Genomic DNA, 25,549 nt, shown 5'->3' with positions numbered 1-25,549 from the left:
ACTCTTACATCATTCCCTGTATTAGCTTTTAAATAGTAGTTAATTCTATTACTTCGCCTGGAGTCTCCATCTTCAGTTTTCCTTTTTTCATCGATTTTTTTTAACGTGGTAAAGATAAATTGACGCTGTTGTTCATGGGTCATTTCCTAGAACTCTTAATTTATAGCATTTTGTCTTCGTATGTCAATTGCTTGGGTGCATTTTTTTGCACAATTTTCCTACATGTTTTTTGCACGTCATGCTGTGCAATTTTTTCCTCTCTTTTCAGTTTCTTTCTTTCCTGTAACTTTTGCATTTTCGTACTTTTCCTTGTTATGTGAATTTTCGTGACTGATTTGGCAATTCAGACTCCACAGTAAAATCTGGATCGTGTGAATTATCAATAGAATTTTGGTTTAGTCTGCCATGTAAATTATTAGCTCTATATGTAGACATTTTTTGAACTAATTCCTTGTTTAGGGCCAGTAAAACTCACATTTGAATGTGAAATAGTTAAATATAAGATACTTGCCTTGTTCGCTATATCAACAGAATATTAAAATTCCATAAACAACAAAATATCTCTAACCACACTAGCATATACGTCATACGGCAAAAAAACTTAATAATTGTTATCAATATGACTTTTTGATCATTACGACTTAGTACAGATATCAAGCCAAAATGTCGTAATTGAAATATTTTTAATCAGATACGACAATATGACTTGATAATTATCAATACGACTTTTTGACCTGGTAACTGGTCGATTTTTGCAGATAGGACACATAAATATCATTGAAAAACCGTATTCTAAAGATGATACGAATTCTAGACGTTGTCTGAGAGGTAAAACAAACTCTGTTATACCAGTATACCGCATAAGCTGAAAAAGTGAAAAATTGCAGATACGACTTCTTGTCTTAGCAGGGCAGTACACGATTCAGATACTAATGCCGGCTACTAGTGATCAATAGCAAGGTGCAATTTTCGCAGCATCACAATTTTAAAGAGGAAACAATTTTTTTTTTGGAAATTCCATCAGTTCCTTTACTTGTAAGCAAGTATGTTTTATTTACCAATACAACAATTTTGTATAAATTGAACGTATGTAATAAATACAGGGGAGGTGCAAGACTTTTGAAAGTGAGTGTAGATGAAAGAAAATAGACAATGGTGCTTTTGGCTTACCTATATTGCCTACGGTGGCTGTGGGATCGACAGGGTTGGCTTCTTTATACCAAAGGATCTCGGGAGTGGGCGTTCCTACCGCTTGGCAGGTGAGTATGATCGCATCCCCCAGATTCACGTAGATAATATCATCGGGAGTTACCGCAAATCTGGGGGGCGCGTGCACGTCGAGATGGAACCAGGTGCCGTTCTTGGGTGGTTTCGGGGAACGGTTAAGGAACACCACTTTGCATTCGTACCTACAAAAGAACAAAAAATAACTTTAGTTTGCTTTAGATGAAAGCAAAATGCAATTCGACTAAAAACTGGCATCTGACGCGTTATTCAAACTAGGCTCCATTGAAGAAATTCACTGGCTAAACAGAACCATGATTGGGTAAACTAAATTAAGTCCTAGTTGAATAAACAACCCTTTAACACGAATTAATCCAAAGTGTACGTTGGAAGTCGCCTGTTAACAGTCGAACGAAAGGGTATGTGCCTGACATCTAAACTGTTGGTCCTGATTAGGAGTAATTCAAGTAGTTGTGCAACTATCAATTCAGACAGAAGCAAATGTAATTTGAATTTCTCAGAGCGTACAGCTAATTTTCGGTAACATATTCATGGAATTGTAGTGAAGCGGTTGGAAAGCGCCCGAGTACTTATCCGTGAGTGACACAGTGATCTTGCAGTGACATTATTAAAAATTTAGACGGCGGTTTAATTAAAACGTGCGGAAATGTCCTACTCCTGTTGCTGCGACATGTTAATTGATGCGATTTCCTCACCTAACTTGGCGCTGAATAACGGAAACGATCTGAATTATTCTATTTCGGATGTTCACAAACCCAAGATCTCTTTGGGGACAGCTGCATTTAACTAGAATCTTTATGCTTGAAAAAGGTATATAAGAAGGTTGTGAACATTTGGATGTTTTTTTTAAGCCAAAGGAAGATTTACTTTTAAGGAAAAGCAGAGAAGTAAATGAGAAAAATGATGAAATTTACAAATAACCCATTGAAGAAGGTAAGAAGGTGAAGATCGATTTAGAGCATATCAAAAACAGCAGAAGTTAAAGAGCGGCTAAAGAAACAAATAAACGATACCTACCAAGGTAAACGTAAAGCAATAAACTAAACCAAACCAAGGTAAAGTTAAAAATAAAAAAGTTTAAGCTCTTGGAAATGAATTACGCAAAACTTGTAAACTGGAATTCTCATCAGAATCTTAGAAATAGTAGAAACAATAAGATTTCAGAGTAAAAAAAGAAAAACATTTTTGAAGAACTGAAGCAAAAAATCCAAGGATCCGATGAAGAATGAGAGAAACAATTGGGAAATTGGAAACATAATGTCAAGGTAATGAAAAGGCGAGATTGAAATTGAAACTTTAGCCCTCTCCATAAAGTATTTTTTCTGTCGAGTTTGAATGCCACCAAGAAACAGGTGGATTGGAAAAGCCAATGAATTGGCCAGCATATTCTCAAGATTCAGCTCCACTACATTTCCTTGGAACTATTCCACAAGCAAATTTCACTACAAAATGTAATTCAGTAGATGAAAAAATAATTTTATTAATAACTCAATGAAAATCCATCCTGTTTTCAAGGATTAGTCGAGTTTCAAATAACTAAGCATATGTTTTATTATTTTATAAAATAAACTGTAAGAAATCCTCTCTCACCAACAATCCTACATTTACATCTGTATTAATACCATCAACAATCAAATCGACATCAGAAAAACGACCAGAAGAAGATGGATATGAAGAAGTCCTTAAAACCTTTGCGATTTTCAGGCTTCACGCACATTTCTGCTATTTATATTGGTTAGTTGAAATTTTTTCAGGAAGAGTCATTTGAGAAAAAGAAGACCTCATATATACACGATTGGTTCTTCTTTAGGTCATTTGGTTAGAGAGTATATTAAGCAAAAATTAACTAAACATTCAACAGTTTGCTTTTAATCTCAACATTCATCAGTTTTTAAATAGAATGTTACATACTTTTTTAATTGCTTTTGTGTGGACTTTTATTTTCTCTGGGATTGTGTGCTATTTGTGAACCTAAATAATTATTTCTGCTTTTTTTGGGAATTTTATCCAAGTTTTTAGGTGCAGCAAGCAAACTAAGGATTTTGGGAAAATTCACATTTGGTCATTTTTTGCATTTCTTTGCTCGCAGTTTTCAAGTCTTCAGTTCCTCGTAAATCGAAGCATTCAAATTAATTTCTTTATGCTAAAATCGTAAAAATTCAACATTTTGAACGAGTTGATTTAGTTTTTTTTCCAACTTTAAGTTATTATCTGTGTTAGATTGGGTTAACTTCGTTTACTGAAAGCCAGGTGAAAATTGACTTTAAATGTTATTTGTGGCGCTAATTGGAAGATAAATAGCATTTTATGTCTGTGCGAAAAATTGTAAGAAGCAGTAAAATTCAGAAACTTGAGCAAAGCTAAACTTTTGCCTTATTTTGCACCCTTATTATTTGTCTTAATTTGGCGAAAAAATCGTAAAAATCAGTATGGAATTGGTGCGTTTAAAAAGTTTTTGGTCTTTATTTAAAAAGTTCTTTGGACTTTAAATACGTAGCCAAATCTCAGAAGGTGATTCTTTCAGTGCCTAACGAGAAACGCTTATACAGGAGGCCCAGTTTCCAAATACTATAAAGAATCGAAAAAAATCACGAGTTTACTTTGTAAATTATATTCTGGAAACGTTTAGTCAAGGAAATATAGAGTGTTTAAATTTGGCTTAAAAATCACGTTGATTAATTGTTGCTTTATGGATATTTAAACGAATTTTTGCACTTTCCAAGCAGCAAACTACGTTTAGACAACTATTTTTGTTACTTTGTCATCAATACTAGCATGTTAACGGATGTTTGTAAATATAAACATTAGACGCTACTGTTTTTCAATAAATTCATTTGTTAGACGCCGTCGAAAATGTATTGAAGTGAGTGAACCACATTTATAACAATTTCTTCAATTTTTCTTGTACTCCACCGATTGAATTTGTGATTTAACGAAATACTATCGACGATACTATTAACGAACAAATACAACAATACTGCAACAATACAACAACAACAAATACTATTAACGAAATAATTATCAAATTATTGCCAACTATTTTTTCCTTGCAAACTCTGAGCTGAGCAGAGAAATTGAAACAAAACTTTTCCTTCAAACTGAATGAAGAATTCAAAAGTGATTTTAATTCTATAAAAAAGCAGCGACGGATCATTAAATTTTTTGTATTTCGTCAAAACAACGACATACGATCGATTTTCTATCACTTTCACTAAATAAATTTTGCCGCGGCTCAGGCTCGGATCGGACTTGGCTTGTTAGGTCTGGACGCATCATAACGCCCCGTTGTGTTCAATCTACTTCCATATTCAAGAATCTTCTCGATTTTCTCAACTGCTTTGGAAACGGGTTTAAATGTGGAATTTGTGCCCTTCGGGCACGATTGTTTGATGTAAAGCAAAAAGGCCTATTAGGCAAAATTAAATAGAGTTCAGTTCTTAGGTAATGGGTAGGTTGAAAACTGATCAATACTTACCATCCTTGGTCAGATTCCCGGATATCGGTAAGGTTGAGTGAAGCGGCCCCATAATTGGAGCCCGCAGGAACGCGTCCGACACGTCCCTCGTAGCCTTCGGCGCTATGAGTTGGATAACTTTCGTACCAGATGTAAATCGGAATGTCCACCCCCTTTAAAAAGTACTCAATCAGGGTGCGGCTCTTCTGGTTGAAAAAAAAACAACGAAAAAATGACTTTAATCCACGTTTTGCACTATTTGTTGGTGTATTAGTACTGCTGGAAATGTTAATTAAAAAAGGACGGGAAAAAATCTGCTCACTACTAAACGAAAAATTCAATAAAATATTTTTCAAATAGGTCGTAAATAATCACAAAAGCGACGAGAATTGCCGGGAAATATCAACCCTCAGGCTAAATGCACTCATTTTTAATATAAGCGATTTTAGGTCATTAAATTTTCAATGGTGGGCTTAATTAAAAGCCTCGCATCGATATGCGATTTTTTTGTGCTGCAGCCTGTTTTGTACTTTAAGTGGACGCAATTTCACCACGAGCCAATTAGCAATTGATGTACAATAAAAGAGACACCAATAAATTTGCAAAATAAATCTAGGAAGCWGCAGTTTGATTAGCTCAATAAAAATATATCATGTACATTTTCCTGACTGTATTTCCAATTTTGATACAATTATATAATAATAATATTACAAAGTATATAATATAAATAATAATATTTGGGACTCAAAACTTGCCTAGCAACAGCTGCCTACACGAACAAACTGATGATGGTGGAAAAACACCGAAACGTTTTTAATAAACTTGACTAAATTGTGATATTCTATATCGATGACAGAAACCTAGGAACATTGTTTATATTAAAATAGAAATATAAAAAAAAGTTATTTGGATACCATTGAAGCCCTAAAACCGGGCTCTTGTAGTCATCAATCAAGTGTTCAAAACGGCATTGTATTCATGCCATTTGTGACTAATTTATTGATTATCAGATGTGGTGATAAACATGGTATCAATTCAAGTAAACTGGGCTTTGCTTGTCGATCAATTACACTAATGTTTTAGAGAGAATCAACCGCGTTTAATCGATCTATCCTGGATAGTTTAATAGGACTTCACTAATAGAACAGCCAGAAGGAAACTTTTACTCATTAGCCAAACAAACCTTCTTAATCGATTCGAATCAATCTGCATGCAAAAAAAGGAAATTGTTAATCAACAGGAGGATGATTAATCAGTAGCAATTCAGAGGCTTTTCATTAAATGGCTCCAATAATTAGAGCAGTTTAACGACGGAAAAGACATAAGTTGTGAAGTGTAAAGAAAAATACCAAAAGAAAGCCTATGGACGAGATAAATCAAAGCAGTTTTTTAGAATGTCAATACAAGGCACTGGGCGGTCCTAGTTTCACTTCATTTAAAGTCATCCTCTTCTCGATCTCCAAAAAATTAATTTTCTGGATAACTACAAAGAATTGCCATATATAAAAATCCAGATTCCTCCAAAGTCTTGGAATCCACCTGGTTTTCTAATGACCAGCTTTTTTCAACCATTGGAAATTTTCGACGAGTGGTTCGATCCTTAGGGTACGTACACACTTAGCGTAGCGATGCGATTGAAGACAAAATAGTTTGTGTCTTGTCGGCGATCGCAGCGATGTTTGGACGCTAAAATATGAGTGATGTCTCTCTTACTGACCCTGGCTGACTTTTTTAGAAAAACTCACTTTCATAGGAAATTTGTGGGAGTTTCCAGGATTTTTTCGGTTACTTAGGCGAGTCGACTGACCGTTGGCAAAGTCCAGTTTTTTAAAAATTCGTCAAGGGAAAACCAAAAATTCTTGTATAAAGGAAAAATAGGCTGATTTAACTGAGGAAAAACTCACTTGAATAGGAAATTTCTGGGAGTTTCCAGGATGATTTCTGTTACTAAGGCAAAGCGATTGGCCGTTGGTATAGATAGACGGATTTTTTTTTAATGTCAAGGAAAAACCATCTCAAGCCTGCCCAGAATATCGTTCGCAAGAGCAAATCTGCCGCTTTAAATGAAGAAAACCTCACTTTAATAGGAAATTTCTGGGAGTTTTCAGGAATTTTTCAGATACTAAATCGAAGCAATTTCTTTTCGAACAACACGGATTTTTAAAAAATTCGCAAAGAGAAATTCCGCTGCTTGAGTGAGGAAAAACACACTTTAAAATTAAATTTCTGAGAGTTTTTAGTATTTTATTAGTTACTAAGGCGAAGCGATGGCCGTTGAAAAGACCCACTTTTTCAAAAATTTGATCAGAAAAAGCCAAAAATCCATCAATCCGGCTCATAATATCACTCAAAAGAGAAAATGCGCTGCTTTAAGTATGGAAACGCACTYTAATAGGATCTTCCTGGGAGTTCTTCCAGGATCTTTTGAGTTTCGAAGGTGAGGCGATCAGCCGTARGTAAACACGGATTTTTCAAAAAAATTGTCAAGGAGAAACGAAAAATCCTCAAGACTGTCCATAATATCTCCCGAAAGAGAAAATCCGCAGCTTTAAATGACGAACAACTCACTTTTATAGGCAATTTCTTGAAGTTTCTAGAATTTTTCGGTTACTAAAGCGAGTCGATGGCCAATAGAAAACACGAGATTTTCAAAAATTCGCCAAGGAAAAACTCAAAATTCCCTTAACACCACTCTAAAGCAAAAATCAGCTGCGTTAACTGGGCAAAAACTTTGGGACTTTTCGGGATTTTTTCAGTTACTACGGCGATGCGATTGACCGTTGGGAAATTCGGCTCATAATATCACTCGAAAAGGAAAATGCGGTGCTTTAAGTGTGGAAAAACGCACTCCATCTGATTCTATCTAGCCAAAATAGCAATAGTGGCAAAAACACTTTTTCTTCTCCGAAAAAAACAACTTTTTTTTGACAAAAAACGGGTTAGCTTTCTAAAAAAAGATACTAGAAGAGTTGCGGTGCATAATGCATTAACCATCGTCTAGTTTTCCACAGAATCGATTCATTTTAAGAGCCAATTTAATAACGTCAACCAAAATTCGTCATCGAAGCTGATAAGTCGAAATAGTGGGAAAATGTAGTGTCAGCGCTATTCTAACTTATGACATTACAAATCAAAACTTGTCTCGCTTGGAGAGGCGAGATATCCGGAAAATTGGGTGAAAATTTCGCTGACTTCACCATTATTTGGGCCCGAAATGTGTTCGAAGTGACCCCCTTATGCATGTCCAGCTAAGGCTGATGAAAAATCCCCCAAAACCAACCTGAACATAAACTTTTACTAATTAAAAATTTTTACAAGCACTTTTCATAATTTGTAAAAGAGGAAATAATGAGAAAGCTGCAGGCGTTGTATAATGGCTCTTTGTGCTGCGCTTTTCCGTAAGATTAGATATAGGCTGAAGGAAGACTTTTACTGGCAATTTCTTCAAGCTTGCACGCCGGTTTTTACACAAAAAACTTACATGAAAAAACCCTTAAAAATGTACTTGTATTTTCAGGTAATTTTACCACTCAGTTTTATTAATGATTATTGCGTTTTAATGAAATTTGACCTCTTTCTGCATATCATTGATTTTAAAGTAACTTAAATGTGAATTATTTTAGAGTTTTAACATTTAAACTTCTGAAATTCAATCGATTTAAATATATTAGAAGCGAGTTAAAATCAACGTTTTCTGTGCAGTTCTTAAGCGAACTGAAGCTGAGCACTCTTTTTTAAAATCATAGGCTGTAAATCTAGTTTTTCAAAATGTTTGTTTTGTGGGGTACACATTTATAGGTCTACTGAACGCTAGTTGAAGAGACAACTATTTAACGATAACATAACAAGCAAATATTTATAATGATAAAAATTATTTGAAAAATAATTCGTGTTTTCTATCAAAATCAACATTTTCTAGGACTGCATAATTAAATTTAATTGATTTAAATATATTAGGAGGAAATTGAAATCAACTTATCTAAGCAATAATTCTTCTAAGCTCACGTGTTCTATCAAAATCATGATTTATTAAGAATTGTGGTCCAATTTTTACTTACGTTTTTTAAATGGCGTTAAAGAAGAGAAATTGGAGAAATTATTATAAAGCTATTTGAAAAGTCAATTATTATTAAAGAAACTTTTACGGTTGTTAAAAATACTGCTTTTGAGTTTATTGGAATCACATTTGCAAACAAGTTATAGAATAGCTGTTGAAGTCGAAACTCAACGGTTAGTAAATGAAAAATCAATTTTTCCCATCTGGAACAACCGTTGGTTAAGATGTAAGTAGATACAGACCTCCAGTTGTGTTAATCTCAGCCACCCCCAGGGCCAGTTTCAAGCTTATTAGCTTTCATTGCGGTTTAGGCTGAAAGTAAGACTGCGTGCAGACAGAGACTGTTGATATAAAAACATCTTGTTAGACAATGAAAGCCGAATATTTTAGAGTTTTTCTGAAAATGGTTAAAGATACTCCCATCCGAAATATTTTGGTAAAAACGTATGGGAGTGTTATTTTCAGGCTGAAGAATTTGAAGATCTGGAAGTGTGTTTTTGTTAGTTTTCTAAAGGGTGTTCCATAAGCACGCGACCAAAGCGGTATTGCCATATTCTTTGGGTCCAAAGAAGACGATCTGCCTTAAGTTTTACTAGGAAGAAATGCCTGGTTCCTCTGCTATTGATGGTCAAAGTTCTTCAAACAAAAACCTGTTTTTCTGAAATATCAGAACTTTTTATTTGGTTGCTTAATATTGTTTAAACAACTTTGAGGCACAATCAATGGCAGAGGAGGTAGACATTTTTTCAGTAAAACAAAGAATGGTGCTAATGGGTTTTCCGGGTTTTATGCCGTGGTTCGGTAGAATTTCTACTTGACGTTTCGCAAGCACGAGTGGCTTGCATCTTTAGAAGTGGTTTACTTGAACGCTTACACTGTTTCGTTGCACGATCTTACACTGATCGCTCATGTGATCAGAACAGTGTAAGCGTTCAAGCAAACCACTTCTGAAGATGCAAGCCACTCCTGCTTGCGAAACGTCAAGTAGAAATTCTACCGAACGACGGCGTAAAAACCGGAAAAACCCATTAGTTTCAAGAAATGGCCTCGAAAGTCTATCTATTTGATAAAGAATGGTGCCCTTTTGATCATGTGCTTATGGAACACCCTTTATACAGCCGCAACGTTGCTGATAAATTCGCTTTAAACCCAGTAAACTAATATACAAAACTTACCAAAGCGTCCTCTAAATCCCTTTTAAGTATGAAGCAACACCCATTTAATCTACTTTAAATATGAAAATAGCGCATTTTTCACCATCCCAACTGGAAATGTAATAAGCTGATTACAACCAGAGCAATAGAATAACTCTGATGCGTTTTGCATAGAATGCCCACCAACCTGTAAAACTAGAGAGACAGAGGAATTTAATGAAATTTTCAGCTTAATCGGATTAAAGTCATTTCATCGTCGAATTTCAACAAACTATGAAAGCATGATAAACGCGAGCCCAAGCATTGAACTGTAAACAATAGCATGCAATAACAATGCTCTATTTACATATTCGCCAAATGCCGACGCTACAAGTATTTCGATTTCGTTGCCTCTAACTAATCAAATAGAGCGACGGAAAGGCTTTGCATATATAAAGAAACTCTAGCGAATTAAATTGAGTTTGATCCGGTTAGAGATATGGCGTTAAGAATTTTTCAGGAATATTGACACACTCGATAAGTTTAAGACATTTGACGAATATTGCGGATATTTACCCACCTTCATTCGAAAGCTACATTTCCAGGCAAAGTGCTTATTACAAAGGGGCATGCTTCTAACTAAAGCTGCAGATCGAGATAAAGAGAGACAGATTTACGGATGATGGGGTTGGTGTTGTTAGTAGTTGTGCAACAAATCAGACTTCATATATTTACCATTCTAATCTATTTAGTTCGATAGTTCAATGATAAAGCGTTGGAAGCACTGATGCATTTTCCCAGTGATCACTTATCGGCATTTAAAAGTTAATTGATCAATTTTTGAACGAAATGCAGCAATCTTTCAACGTGGAGACACAATGAGACATGATCTAACACATGGTGCGAATAGAAATCGGTTAATCTGCTCTCTATATCCTCATTTCAAGGACTTTGGGCCAGTGGTTTGCACGATGGCACCCTCAACAATACTCAATATGAGCCTCAAATGTTTATTGCAGTCAGCATACTTCGCTCTGAAAGCACTTATTTTCCCAACTGCGCTGAAAAGTGGCCAACAGTATCAAAAATCAAACTTTATTTAGTTTGCATCCGATTCCATCAAACTTTCCGAGATTAGTTATGAAGAAAAACACGATCAAAGTTATATAATGAGAGCTGGCAATTAAAAACCCAACAAAAAATGTATGACTTAACTGCGTTTTCTGGACTTTTTGGAAAACGTATCACAGCCCCTTTTGAAACATCTGGAACTGAAGTCTTCATTCAATCAATCAATCACGAAGAAAAACAGAACAATTGCTGTTTGAAAAAATCAACTCGAAATGCGTTTGAATCGTTTAACTCAGACCAGGGCAAATAATTGAGTCAACAGCAAAGTAAACGCAAAAGAATGGAAGAAACTTTAACAGATTCTTCAGAGCATCTTCCTTGTGAATGTGGTTATAAAATTTAATCAGGCCAACATTGGGAGTAGAATGGGCACTAAACAATTCCTGTTTTGAATGTACCCAACATTGAGATACAGCATCGTGACACAGTCATATTTTATTCATAATTTCAGCCAACACAATTTCGGTGTGCATATTTAGTTTACGACGTATCTGCAAACAAAAACACCTTTTAGCATGAATACATAAATTAAAATAAAGTGGCTATTTCGGCGTCGGCAGAGTCGCGGTTGCGAGTGCGGTTTTATCCATTTAGGGATGTAAATGCTTTCAGGAACGAGAAATACTGACTTTTATATGGAAAAAGTTTGTCTTGCAGCCACGATGAAGAACGTAACGATCACTGAGGAAAGAGCTGATGCCACTAATCACTCGACACTGATCAGCTGGGTTTCAGTTTATTCCATTCGCATTCAGTCTACTTTTAGAGCACTTCCAAGCACCGTAATACTGATAACTTATTCACTTAGATAAAACTTTTCAAATTCGGTTTCGTGCGGTTAAATCCCTTAAATAGAATATAAAGCTCGAAGGAAAAGTCCTTTATATTTCTGCTTCAAGAACAGTGGTGGCTCGGTCAACACTACAATACTTAAAGAATATCTTTTAAACTCTGTTGGGAATTGCTATAAATATACGAAGAAAAACATCACAGGTTTTCCATTAAATTTGCTCTTCTTCAAATGATAAATTATATAACTGAAAACCTTGTAACTTGAACTATGAACCTATGAACTGAGAAAGTTTAAATGGTCCGTTTGCTCTAAATTGGAAGTCGGAATTTTTTCAATAAAAGAGTGTTTTTGGGCTAAAACGCTTAGTTTTATGCCAAATTTTCCGAGTCGGCAAAAATCAGAGATTAAAGCGATTTGGGCCAAATTGTCCGTATTTTGAGCTTCATCTGTCTGCTATGAACTGAGAAAGTTTCAATTGTCCGCTTGCTCTAAATTGGAAGTAGGGATTTTTGAATAAAAGAGTGTTTTTGGGCCAAAACGCTTATTTTTATGGTAAATTTTCCGAGCCGGCACAAATCACGGATTACAGCGATTTGGGCAAAATTTTCCGTATTCTGAGCTTCTACTATGAACTGAGAAAGTTTCAATTGTCCGCTTGCTCTAAATTGGAAGTTGGGATTTTTTGAATAAAAGAGTGTTTTTGGGCTAAAACGCTTATTTTTATGCCAAATTTTCCGAGTCAGCGAAAATCAGAGACTAAAGCGATTTGGACCAAATTTTCCGTATTTTGAGTTTCAGCTCTCTGCTATGAACTGAGAAAGTTTCAATTGTCCGCTTGCTCTAAATGGGAAGTCGGGATTTTTTCACTAAAAGAGTGTTTTTGGGCTAAAACGATTATTTTTATGCCAAATTTTCCGAGTCGGCAAAAATCAGAGATTATTGTGATTTGGGCCAAATTTTCCATATTTTGAGCTTCATCGGTCTGCTATGAACTGAGACAGTTTTAATGGTCCGTTTGCTCTAAATTGGAAGTTGGGAGTTTTTGAATAAAAGAGCGTTTTGGGGCTAAAACGTTTATTTTTATGCCAAATTTTCCGAGTCGGCGAAAATCAGAGACTAAAGCGATTTGGACCAAATTTTCTGTATTTTGAGCTTCGGCTCTCTGCTATGAACTGAGAAAGTTTCAATTGTCCGCTTGCTCTAAATTGAAAGTCGGGATTTTTTCAATAAAAGAGTGTTTTTGGGCTAAAACGATTATTTTTATGCCAAATTTTCCGAGTCGGCAAAAATCAGAGATTAAGGCGATTTGGGCCAAATTTTCCATATTTTGAGCTTCATCGGTCTGCTATGAACTGAGAAAGTTTYAATGGTCCGTTTGCTCTAAATTGGAAGTTGGGGGTTTTTGAATAAAAGAGTGTTTTGGGGCTAAAACGCTTGTTTTTATGCCAAATTTTCCGAGTCCGCAAAAATCTGAGAGTAAAGCGATTTGTGCCAAATTTTCCGTATTTTGAGCTTCAACTGTGGTCTATGGACTGTAAAAGTCTCAGGTGTCTGCGTGCTTCAGATTGGAAGTTAGGACTTTTTGTTCGAAGTTCGTGTTTTATTGGAAGTCATATTTGAAGAGCGCACTGGTTAACACATATTTTAAAACAATTTAAGCACTTTTAAAAATGGAAAAAATTAATTAAGGTTATGGCGCTTATTGAATTCGCTTCAATATAAAATACATAAACATAAGCATAATTCTGATTTATGATAAAGATATTGATCAATCAAAATTAAAACACAACAAACATCCACATATTAAAATCATTTCAAATTTTCAGAAAATCTTCGCTAATGAATTGTAATTCTATAAATGTTCCTCATGGTTAAATGATGGCCTTATGACAACGGGGCTTAAGAAATCTTTATCATTGCGAAACATTACGTGGATGGAAAAAATTGCTTGTTGAAATCGTGAAAAATTAAGTTGTGATTGGCTGATTGAGATACTGAATTTTAATTTTTTTCCTTTCCAGCTCTGTCGCCCATCTTGCATATTTCCCCGCTTTAAAACACAGTTCAATTTAAGGATTCAGGGAAAAACCATTTGATACTTGAAACAACTTTGGACAAGTTTGCAAAACTTTTCTTAATCCATAAAAATCGAATTTGATTAAACTGGTTTCCTAACGCACAAAACTGCATTGAAACCGCTTTCAATAGATTTCGAAACAGTTTCTTAACAATGCAGTGGCTGGCGAAACAATTCGAATTAAAATATTCCACGAGTAAATTACACTGCTGCATTAAACCCATGGAAAAATATGCGAATTTTAATTTAGAGACTCCATCTTATCGCACATTTGCATTCTGCACTCATCTCAAGAAGAGCCAAGGAATGGGGAAAATTGTCTGGAGACATCGCGCTATTGAACGCAATTTTCCTAAGTATTACTGGCCCATTGATCTAAATTAGCAAGTTTTAAAGTGTCATTTTCTTTCCTCAGTGTGCGCCCGTTAATTCTCCATCGTAAATGTTCCAAACCTACAGATGGGGAGGACGGTTCGAGTCCTCAATCCCCACCAGAATACGTAGTAGAGAGCAGAAATTTGAAGAAGTGGGAAGCATGATCGTACCGGACTGGTTACCTTCTTCTCCCACTGTAACACGTACGGAACCGGATGTCCTTCGGGGAACTCGACCTGGCAATTGAACACCACTGATTCTCCCAGAATGGCCGTAATATGCACTGCATCTTGGTAACCGCCGCCACTGGCACTATTTCCTGCCCCATCTTCACTCGTTTCGACGACTTCTGGCACTGTGTTAGCTGAAACTAAACAAAACTCCCTATTAAACACTGCATGTTAATAATTTAAATAACATTTTATCGTTGCTCGGTGCAACAACCACCTCGGATGATTCGTTCTTGCAAAAGATCAAGAAGAAATATCTTTTTAATCGTTAGCTAAGAGAAAAGTTAGAAAAGAGAAAGTGAGCACTTCCAGGTACTCGGATCATTTTAGTGGGAATTGAATTTAAAGACTATGTTTGAAACTCTCAATTTTTTTCAATTAACAGTGTGCTGAATGTATAGCTTTATCCGTAAAACTGTATTTTTTATGTGCTATTTAATGGGACCTGCCGCGTTTGCTGATATACTTCAATAGTGAATCTATCTGTATATATTTGCTGCATGTTCATGTTCATTCAGTTCATGAAACTGATGAAAAAATTGTAATATAATAATACTAATAATATTTAAAAAGCGAAATACAGAGGTTTTAGAGAAAAAATTAAATATATCCAACGATAATTTTATAATTATAGATACTAATTAAAATTTGGCCTGGTAAACAAAGAAATAATCAATCGGTCGTCAAACCTCTGCTTTCTAAGGGCTAAAAATCGGTTACATCAAAAAACGTTCCAGCCTGGATAAGAACAAATTCCAAGCATAGAAAAACTATTAAAATTTACCAGAAGGAACCTCTTTACATAAAGAGTACCAATGGCGCCGATTAGACGAAAAAATTGATTGTGATTTCTTATGATTAACAAATTAACGATTTAAAGATAATCTAAAAATGTAAAATTTTGCATAACATTTTAAAATACATAAAAATAATCAGTGTGAACACTGCGGCTAGTTTGGGATATCGAATTAGCATGTTCTTCGCTTTAAACCAGTTGCATAAGGATGACCTATAATTTGAATAATTGAAAGGTATTGCAGTAGTCTTAAAGCTGCATTTTCATTTAAAAAGGAGCAATTTAACGGAAAAAATTCTATTTATTTTGCTGAGAAGTAGTGCTCAAATAAGGGCAATTTCTCAAGAAACTGCATTTCGCGAAACTACTCGGCGAGCTCCACTTTCAGCGACTCGAAACTTTATTAAAAGCAAAAACGGGAAATGGAAAAATCTAATTTAGGCAAATGGACGAAACGTGTTTTATGAATAGCCAGTACCAGCATTCGTAGAAGAAATATCGGGCATCGAGTTGCATTCAATGGAATTTGCAACGTCGCTATATAGAGGGCGATTTGTTAGTTTTTTGTATAAAAAAATGTTTTCGCTTATATTTGAGCTATTTTTAAATTTCAAAATGTACCGTCGAAGGAGTAGAAGACATGAATCTAGTTGTACAATTTCATACAATTTTCGGTGTTTTCGTTCCATTCCCATTTAAGGCAGGCTTCTGGAGTAAAGGTAAAAACGCTCAAGTTAAACGTACGAAATATTGTTATTATGCATGCTCTTAACAACTTTCTCAGCATTGATGAAATGCTTTTATTAAAAGGCAAAAAGATCAAATTGCAAGCATCCTTTCAAGTGAACGATATTGAGAAGTACTGAGCTTAATAATAATTCATTGCCTGATTTTCAATGATGTTTAAAAAAATGTTCGTGAAGAAACTGAACTAAATATAATATGAATAAAAACATTTCATGAGTCCAAGACACATCAGTCATTTTGTTTTTTATTAGCAAAAGTTATTTGTCAAACGTTTGGATTATTTTCGAAATTGTACACCTACGCTCCTTTTTCGCTTGCTTTATTAAACCACAAAGAAGCGAAGTTTTAAAAGAGCAATCGTTTCAGCTCTTTGAACCTTTATTTGAAATTCTTGATGCGATTCTAAGCCGCTTGAGAGTTATTAAATATTTAATACATTTTACAGTTGCAATTTAACGTTTTCTCCCTTTCTCCCCAGATATTCGTGGAATGCCTTAAACCGAAAAATCCAACTAACAGCATTAAATCGCCATCGCAACTGGGCAAACAGATCCGGTAGCTTTTCGCATTTTATCCTCTGCCTCTTATAAATGTAAATTTTGATCCTTGCGCCAACAGACGAAGATAAACAGTTCCCGGGCGTCGTCGGAAGTGCCTGTTATCGTTAAAATCGAGTTTACCCTTGAATCCCGATGCATCTACTCCGGATGATCAATATTAACAAAATTATTGAGTTTACAGCTTGCTTCCGATCACTGATTCCTGTCTAGTTATTTCAAGCGTACTAGAACGGTACCGAACCAAATATTGGCTTAGTTAAGGATCTTAACATAATTGTTAAGGTTTGTCTAGTTATTGGAAAGCTCCAAGCTAATGTTGAAGGCAAAACCCTGCACAAGAATATATAATATGCTGCAAGCACACTACAAATAAACCTAGATAATTTAAATCTGATGCATATCCAATAACCTGAACGGATGGAGAGCGTCCATTTTTAGTCCAACATTTACAAAGTCTTCTAGATCCAGGATCGTTTGCGATTTGAATCAAATTCTCAGAAGCTGCACATTGAAGTCTTCTTTGAAGTTTTAGAAGATTCCATGATGCTACTTGCACCCGATAAGAAATTAGGAATTTTTAGGAGCGAGCGTGCAGTTGTGGAAAAACCACCATTTTTAGTCCAATATTTACACAATCACCCAGAACCAGAATCTCGCACGATTTGAATGAAATTTTCACAAGTTGCGGCCTACGATGTCTTTTAGGATCAGTGAAAAATTCAAGAAGCAACCTGATCCAGTTAAGAAGTGTTGTTTTTCAAAATGAGAACGTGCGGATTTGTAAAAACATTCATTTTTGGTCAACAATTCTGTTGAAGATTCAGTGCGGTCTGAATAAAATTTTCAGTAATTATACAAGGTATTCCGTAAATACGTCAAAATATTTTAACAGCGTGTTCTCCTAGTCATTTTAGAGCGGGGTCTCCTTGAGAATTATTTCATTTGAGGTCTTATTTTTGAGATATTTGATCTCCAAAATGGCGAAAAATATTAGTTTTTGTTGTTTTTCTTTCAAACGGTTAAACATAGAATTTTCAATTTTAGTATACATTATAAGCTAATTGAGTGCCATTCGATAGTAGTGTTTTGTAGTTCAGTTTACTTTTATACAGGGTACAAATGTGGAACCCTTACTTTTGTTCAGAACTTTTTTGTGTACACCTAAACTTTTATCAACATAATTTGTTTAATTACTACAAGTTATTCATTAACGTTTTTTCTTAAGACCAATAGTTTGCCCGCAAAAAAAATAAATCGTTTTGATTTGATCAAAACTTTCCAAGCCGTTGGATTGGGAGAGGTCAAGAAGCTCCTATAAACTCGCCTCCTAAATCTCCCGATCTAAACGCGCTTGATTTTTACTTCTGGGGCCATTTAAAAAATACGGTATATTCAACAGAAGTCAATACAATCAAAGAACTTCAGGAAAACATATTTAATATTTCTAACGAAATAAGAACTTCAGTGCAAACTTTACGGTCTATAAATTTAAATTTCATTAAAATACTGAGATTATGCCAAGAATGTCAAAGTGACGAACAGCTGCTAAGTTAACATTAGAATAGTTATTTAAATTTAATTTTGTTTGTTTATATGGTTGCGCATATTGTTACCATGTTATTATTTAAGTAAAATTTATTCAAACTTAATAATTGTAATCTGAACCAAAATACACAATTTAGAAAAATAACTTATGTTGTTAGGAATCTACTAATAATGCGTACCAAAATTGTTATATGAAAACGTTATTAGATTTACAAAAATTAACTTAATTACTTACACATTTTGAGAACGACAAAGAAAACGATTTTATCTTTTTGCGGACAAACTAGTGGTCTTAGGAAAAAACCATAAGAGATAACAAAGTTGGCAAATAGCTTGTAGTAATTAACAAGATTGTCGAGAAAAGTTTAAGTGCACACAAAAAAGTTCTGAATAAAGCAAAAGTAGGAGAGGTTCCACATTTCTACCCTGTATAAAAGCAAATTGGACCACAAAACACTATCATAAAATGGAACTCAATTAGCTTATAATGTATACCAAAAAAGTTTCTATGTTTAACCGTTTTAAAGGAAAACAGTAAAAACTAATATTTTCTGCCATTTTGGAAATAAAATATATCAACAACGAATCCTCAAATTAAAAAAATTATCAGGAAGACCACCCTCTAAAATGACTAGGAGGACACGTTGTTAAAATATTTTAACATATTTAAGGTTGAAGTTACCGTATTTTAAACGAGAACGAACAATTGAGCAAAATCGTCCATTTTTAGTCCAACATTTACAAAGTCCTCTAGAACTAGAATCATGTGTCCTGTAGAACCAAGATATTTTGCGGTCACAACTAAATTCTCACAACCTGCAGATGCAAATATTTTCTATAGTCTGAGAAAATGTCTACATGCTCTTTAAGCTTGATTAGACGTTAGAGTAATTTAAAAGAGATGAAGCAAGGCAAGTTTGAAATACCTGCTGATCTGATTTTATTCTTCCCAGCTCCAAGATTGCTTTTCCATAATCGCTCTGTAGAAAAGTTGGTATTAAATATACAAAGGAGACATTGTGATAAAACTGTCAACTTGTAGAAAGTTCGGAATTGTATCAGCGATAATAACCCTCCTAATGCAAACGACTCGGAGGTAATTTGCCAGCTGAAAGCCATTGCACAACTTTCTAATTTTGTTTAAAATATCGGATCGAAAAGTTCCAACTGTTCAAGAACAAATATCATTAATCTTTATTTGGGATTTTCGAAACTACTTAAAAGTTTTTCTAGGTTCCGTTTATTTCAGTTCAAATGGAAAGTTTAAAGGTTTGGTTAATTTGCAACGAATGGAAATGGCAGCTAGTTATTTCACTGGCCATTCCCGCTTAATTAGTTCGAATAATGTTGCCGGTAAAGATCATCTTCTATTCTGTGCCTAATTGGGAAATTTTATTACCTTAATTTATCGAAACACGTTCTGTCCTAATTTGAATATTTCATTCTAGCAATTTTATCGCTGCTTGTTAATCTTGCTTGACATGATCTAGACATACTATAAAGTATTCTACAAATGTTTTTAGTTGTCACGCGAACAATAATCCGAAATCGCTGCGGGTTTTCAAAAACGCTGTTAGTTTTTGGCTCATTGTTAGAGAACCAGTTGAGCAATAGAGCTTGTCATCTAGGGATAGGGACTTAAACTGCACGTTTATTTTTACATAAAACATCATTTGTGAAAGTTTTCCAGTTTTAACTAAAAGAAAACTTCCTCACTCGTCAATAAATACGAAAATGCGGAATTTGAAAGCGTTTTTTAAAAGTTGGCGAAAGATGGATGAATTCTGAACTGACTTGAATGTGAATCTGGCCTTTAGGCTTCTTTTGCATAACAACTCAAGAACTACCAACCAAGAAAAATTGGACAAAAGTGTGATCTGAGAGTAATTAAAGTGCAAATTATGGCACGATTTGTCAATGCTTTACTTTGATTTTGGTGGATTTGTTAAGTGGTTTAAAACTATTTTCAGCTAAGATTTTCTGTTTCAATTTAATTTAAGCTGAGATCAGCTAATATTTTCACGGTTCATACAAATTGGGCAAAATATTCATCGGAGAGCGACTATTTAGGAATTTTTTTTTGAGGATTAATTGATAAACAATGGAGGATGGGGGGCCAGTAGGCATGAAGCAGGTAAAAAGGATTATTAATCTATAAACCCTTGACTTGAACTGGATTTTCTAGAAACACACAAAAGTTTTATTCAGTTCTCTAGTTCTTTTTTTCTGGACTTTAAACGAAGTTTTTGTAATACTATAGATTTTTTTCTTTCTTTTCACGACGAAGAATGCAGCGCACGGTAAGTTTAACATTGCTTTGCCATTGGCGGATAACAGGTTAAAACGTTGCGTGGGATCCTGGCCAAACCATTTAGATTCCGCGCTGTTTTTCCACATGTAAAAATTTAAACAAATTATTTTTTGTTAAACACGTTCGACGTGTGACGTGAGGAGGATCAATAATTTTAGTTGAATGGCAAATATTGAAATAAAGCCTACCTGTTTTGTTATTTTTAATTTTTTATTGTTGTACTACTACTTATTAACATTTCACAAAAATAAATTGGTTTGTTTAAATTGAGATCCAGATTTTAACATTTTGTAATTTTTGTTTGATTTTTTGCTTTCTGCTGCGTTTGAAAGCGGTGAAAGTCCTTTTGAAGTTATTAAAATTATAATTTTTTGTTAATCAGAATTTAAAAAAGGTTATATTTAAAAATGGTGTAGAAAAAAGTGAAAGATTCTTCCAAAAATCCGATGGAAACTGATGTTGCAAAGTGAGGTTACGACGTGAAGTTGATCATTTGCACTGAATGTTCCTTACCTGTGGTTTGGAGCAAGGCAGACGTAAGGGTGAAGCCAGTGAGGGCGACGAGGAAAAGCGACGAGGGGCGCAGGTGGATCGGATACGACGACGATGAAGTAGCTGAATCGGACGGGGAGGCCCGGGGGTGCGCACGCATGCCCATTCCGGCGCTTCCATACTCCCTGCTAGCGCACAGCACGCCTCATTGCCGCCGCCACTGCCACAGCTGATCTTGACATCGTTTTACCTGCAAAAAATAAAACAATCTTTAAAACACTTTCCAAGCATTAACACCCGAAAAGTATGGCAAAAACACAGTTCGCTTGCCTAAGAACTGAATTGGCGCAGTCAGTAGAATGCTATAAGCTCGCATAAAGACCATGCATCCAGTCAACTTGGAACAATTTAAACATTTGCCGCAATTGCCAATTGTAGGACTGAATCGGGAGTGAATAATTACAAAAATGAATGAAAATAACAATCAGGCTATCTTCAAAGTGCGTATAACTATGAAGAAGAGACAGAAAATGTGAAGTCTGCCCTCAAATAAGGAAACACCCACTTGCGAGCATGTAACATGTAACATGAGTCTATGGCATCAGGAAAATGAGATTGAGTTTCCACCGCCTGGTTGGGTGACGTCAGCGCCGATCACGTGATTCTCCCTTAACGTGAGGCTCGACATGTTTCTTCTCTTCCTTATACAGCAGTGCTAGTGCTGCCCTTGTCTCACCCGTATAATCTTGCAAGGTATTTCCTTTTGAATTGTCGTTCTATTTTCAATTTAACAAATAGCAGCTCTTTTTCGACAATAAAATTCTTCCAACTTCCTAATGGTTGCCCGTTCGCCAAGAGATCGACCATGTTTTCACTTGAAAACGTCGCTGTTGTCCTTTATTTTGTCGGTTCTGATGCGCTCACAATGAGCGGGACAAACAAAGACGTGATGCCTATGTTGGTCTAAGAGCCACTGGCGAATAAATCTCGCCTTTATTAACGTCGGATTAATTTTCTCATCCATGTTGATTGCCGCGGAACGAAAACGTCTTTAGATTATAGTTTGGGGACAATGAAATATTTGCTGAGCGACTCTTGTTTTTGTGTCGGCCAGTTTCGTGGTTTCGCAGCAAAATTGCGCGAAAAAGTTGTAAAACTGAGCGGTGGAACGGTTTTAATTTATTGCATAATTGGGGCCCAAGATTTTGGCAATAAAATGCTTTTCCGGTCTAATCCGGTCCAGAGGGGTTGCGATTTAATTTCCATCGGAAAAACACCTGTCAGCGTCAGTTCTTATTACGCACTAAATTTAAATCTACGGTCGGACAAGGACTGCTTAATTTCTTTCCAGGGTGTTTTAAATGAGGAAACGTGTTATTTATGTGACACCGGAAGCAGAGTCTCCGCAGACCAGAATGAGCGATTCGGCCAAGATTTACAGCTGCACCGTTAGGCGCACGAGTGGTATTTAGAGCGAAAAAAAGTTTTTCCGTCGAATTTTTCGACGTAAATAGTCGCCTATTTTAGCGCGAATTTTCTACTTTGGCAAACGGTTGTCGGTGATTTAATGACGAGTATCCGGATTCAATTGTGCAATCAACTACCAGTGAAATATTTCGAAACAAGTTGAGAAACAAGGAACTGTACGGGAATTACCCAAAMCTGGCTGAAAAATGATCTGCATATTTTTAATATGAACATTTTTTTGTCCARCTTTGGGCACTTATTTTGCTCAATAATCATTTATTAACTTCCTTCAAATTGACTGATCTGTTTGTTTTTTCAGAARAAAAAGRRASWWARTTTYAATKMAACMMATATTTTGMAGSYAAAAGGTTTTGGTCTGCAAAATATTTGTTTCATTGAAATTTTCTTTGTCATATAGTAAAGGTACTAAAAACAAACGTATATTTTAAAAATATTCAAAATTATACTATTGAATCATGATGATTCTTGACATGTAAAATATGGACAAAAATTGGGTAGTTTTATAGTTATGTAGGCGGCTTTAGCGATAAAAATTTACATTTTCATGGTGTTGATAAACGGAAAATTTTGCCGTCGTCAAGCACAAAATTTTAAATTTTTTGAGGAAAAAAGACTCATTTTTATTAATATCTGGCATGCAAATTATTTGCCTTTGAAAATAGATGGCGAACATAATATTCATTCAATTTAACGTGTTTTGAAACCCCAAAATCTAACTTTTTTAAATGACACACCCGCCTATTTTAGCTGTGTTTTATACAAGATAAGAAAATCTTTCCTTTTTAGCTAAGTCTAAACCTGTCTGTTCCAGTTTGCGAAAAAATCGGTTTTTTTTTCTAAACTTCTCCGTTATATTTCGACATTGCAGCACGGTAAGCTTGACAAACAATTACCGAAAAAATAAATAATTGATGGCACTCGTGAATTAATTGTTTCTACGTTATATTGCTAATTTTGTTATTGAGACTATTTTTTAATGTGTCGTTTTTGTGTTACAAGGCAGTTCTTTCCATGAAATATTAAATTATCTTTATCAAATTTCAATTATTCTCAAATTAATTTTATACTTTTTGTGAAAACTCCCGCTATACAATGTTTTGTAAATTTTAGCAGATAAGTATAGGAAGTGCTTAACCAAGATAAATTTTGTCCTGAATAAGTAACACTAACAATATCCGGGGTGTGCCATTTAAAAAAGTGAGGTTTTTGAGGTTGAAAATACTTTAAAATTAATGAATTTAATGACCGGTAGTTCAATGGACAAATATTTTACATACTAAATACTATTATACAGGGTGATTCAAAATTGGCGTCATTCCTCTGGAGGTGTTGTCTGGCGGTGTTTTAGGAGGGCAGAAAAAATAGTAACAAAATTAATTGTTATTAAAAACTGAGAAATTTGACAAAGCTATATCAGAAAAACGGCAACAATGTTTTTGAAGATAATCTGCCTAAGTAACATTCCGTAGAATTAACTTCGTAGAACTCGGGTAACCATGGATAAATACAGTGACAATAAGATAGATGAGGAGACACGGTCAATTCAACAGGAATCGTTGAATGGTGGAACCTATTTCGAAACTCATAACCTCGAATTATTCATTTGTTTACAAAGTACAAAAACATACATTTGAGTCTGTAACTGCAAACAAGTGCCTGTGTAATCACCCTATTATGCACTCTTCTCGAGCAGCTTCTCGTATTCGGTTAATTACCTCCTGCTCAATTTATACCGGTGTTCAGTAATCCATTGGTTTAATGTGATCTTACATACGTGGTAGGAATGTTGTTATTATTGACAAGGGCTATCCACCTGTAGCTATATGCTGACAAAAATCATCATTGGCGCTTTGAATTTTCATCAAAAAATTGTAGAAAAGATCTTTTTTAATTTCAAAAAGTTTCGTAATTTGAAGCAAAGATCGCAATTTTCATTTTTCAATACTTAAGTATTCCAATATACTTCCAATTAAACATGGAACACTTTCAAAATAACAAAGTTGAAATTCGATTTTTAACTATTAATATCTTCTAGAAATTATCGAAAAAGAAATTCAATATTTTTCTCGTACCTTCCAAGTGAGCCGCTATTACCCCTTAAAAGGAATGACGCAAATTTTGAATCACCCACTAGTATTAGAACATATGAAAATACGAATTTTTGTTCACATTTTACATAATTAAAAAATTCACATTCACTTAAGAATTAAAATAAAATAAAATGCAGGATGTCCCATTAGGAAAAAGTGTATTTATGCGCGTTTCGTGCCCCCTTCAATATGACGATGACAATTTTGACACAAATAATCCACCCTTGTACATGAAAAAAATAGCAAAAATAAATCCTACTCTAAATAAATTGAAATACTGAGCACAAATATAGCTGAACACACGGAAAAGGAAAATGTATTCAAACAATCCAGCTCCAGCTTGCATACATCGAACTACATAATAATGCTTGAATCGAATGCATGCAGTCACAACTACCGTTCTGAAACAAATAATTCAAAATCATATTCGCCGTCGGAATCCAATGCTCAAAAATACGTAGATAATCCCGGTTCAAGCGAATAATGCAAATAAACGAACAAAACCTAATGCAGTTCGGAAAGTTGCCGGAAAGCAAACAAGACGCAGTGCGCCCTTCTTGCAGAACTGTCTGAACTGCATGCAATTCAAATGGCTCTAATACAACAATTGAACACTAAAGCATGCGAATACCTCTGAAACACGGCCATGTTTGTTTGATAGGGTTTGTTTGGGTTTGTTCTTGTGATTGGAGAGAACGAGTTGGTGTTTTCGGACGAGCGGAGCGCGTAACGACGAATAAGGAAGCGGATGAACATTGTTTAATAGTGGCAGGTACAGGTAATGGAATTTCCCACTTTCCACGAGGAAACACAATTGCTGGAGTGTGGATTGTAAATTGGTCGCTGTCATTGGCATAATTATGCGCATAATTGTTGAAACACATTTAGCCAATTCGATGTTGCAGCATTTCCTTTAGATAAATTGAGTAATAGTGATCTCCTACTTTAAGCCCGCTCTGGACCAATCCTCTTAAGGCATTTGCATGGAGCATGCAAGCGATTTGTTGTTCCAACTTGATGTATTA

At 35.1% G+C, this 25,549-nt stretch overlaps 1 protein-coding gene across 12 annotated transcripts in view; it reads right to left on the bottom strand.

Annotated features, from left to right (window-relative positions):
* Positions 1-25,549, bottom strand: part of LOC109546943 (protein turtle) — a 129,394-nt gene that overhangs the window by 29,682 nt on the left and 74,163 nt on the right. For 9 of the 12 annotated variants that reach the window (XR_007280310.1, XR_007280309.1, XM_048661022.1 and 6 more), the window contains 4 exons: positions 20,968-21,196; positions 14,436-14,635; positions 4,721-4,905; positions 1,171-1,409 (listed from right to left, as the gene is read on the bottom strand). Coding sequence is in view for 10 of the 12 variants with exons in the window: in XM_048661022.1 (XP_048516979.1) it covers positions 1,171-1,409; positions 4,721-4,905; positions 14,436-14,635; positions 20,968-21,112 (769 nt within the window). In the remaining 2 variants the exon portion in view is untranslated. The remainder of the gene's footprint in view (positions 1-1,170; positions 1,410-4,720; positions 4,906-14,435; positions 14,636-20,967; positions 21,197-25,549) is intronic. The other 3 variants (XM_048661027.1, XM_048661024.1, XM_048661028.1) reach the window with 3 other exon arrangements.

The sequence above is a fragment of the Dendroctonus ponderosae genome, unplaced genomic scaffold, assembly GCF_020466585.1.
Source record: "Dendroctonus ponderosae isolate FM_Combo_2020 unplaced genomic scaffold, Dpon_F_20191213v2 Dpon_F_20191213_1, whole genome shotgun sequence".
Lineage (NCBI taxonomy): Eukaryota > Metazoa > Arthropoda > Insecta > Coleoptera > Curculionidae > Dendroctonus > Dendroctonus ponderosae.
The sequence above is the reverse complement of the archived record's forward strand: the minus strand, read 5'-3'. Positions and strand labels throughout refer to the sequence as shown.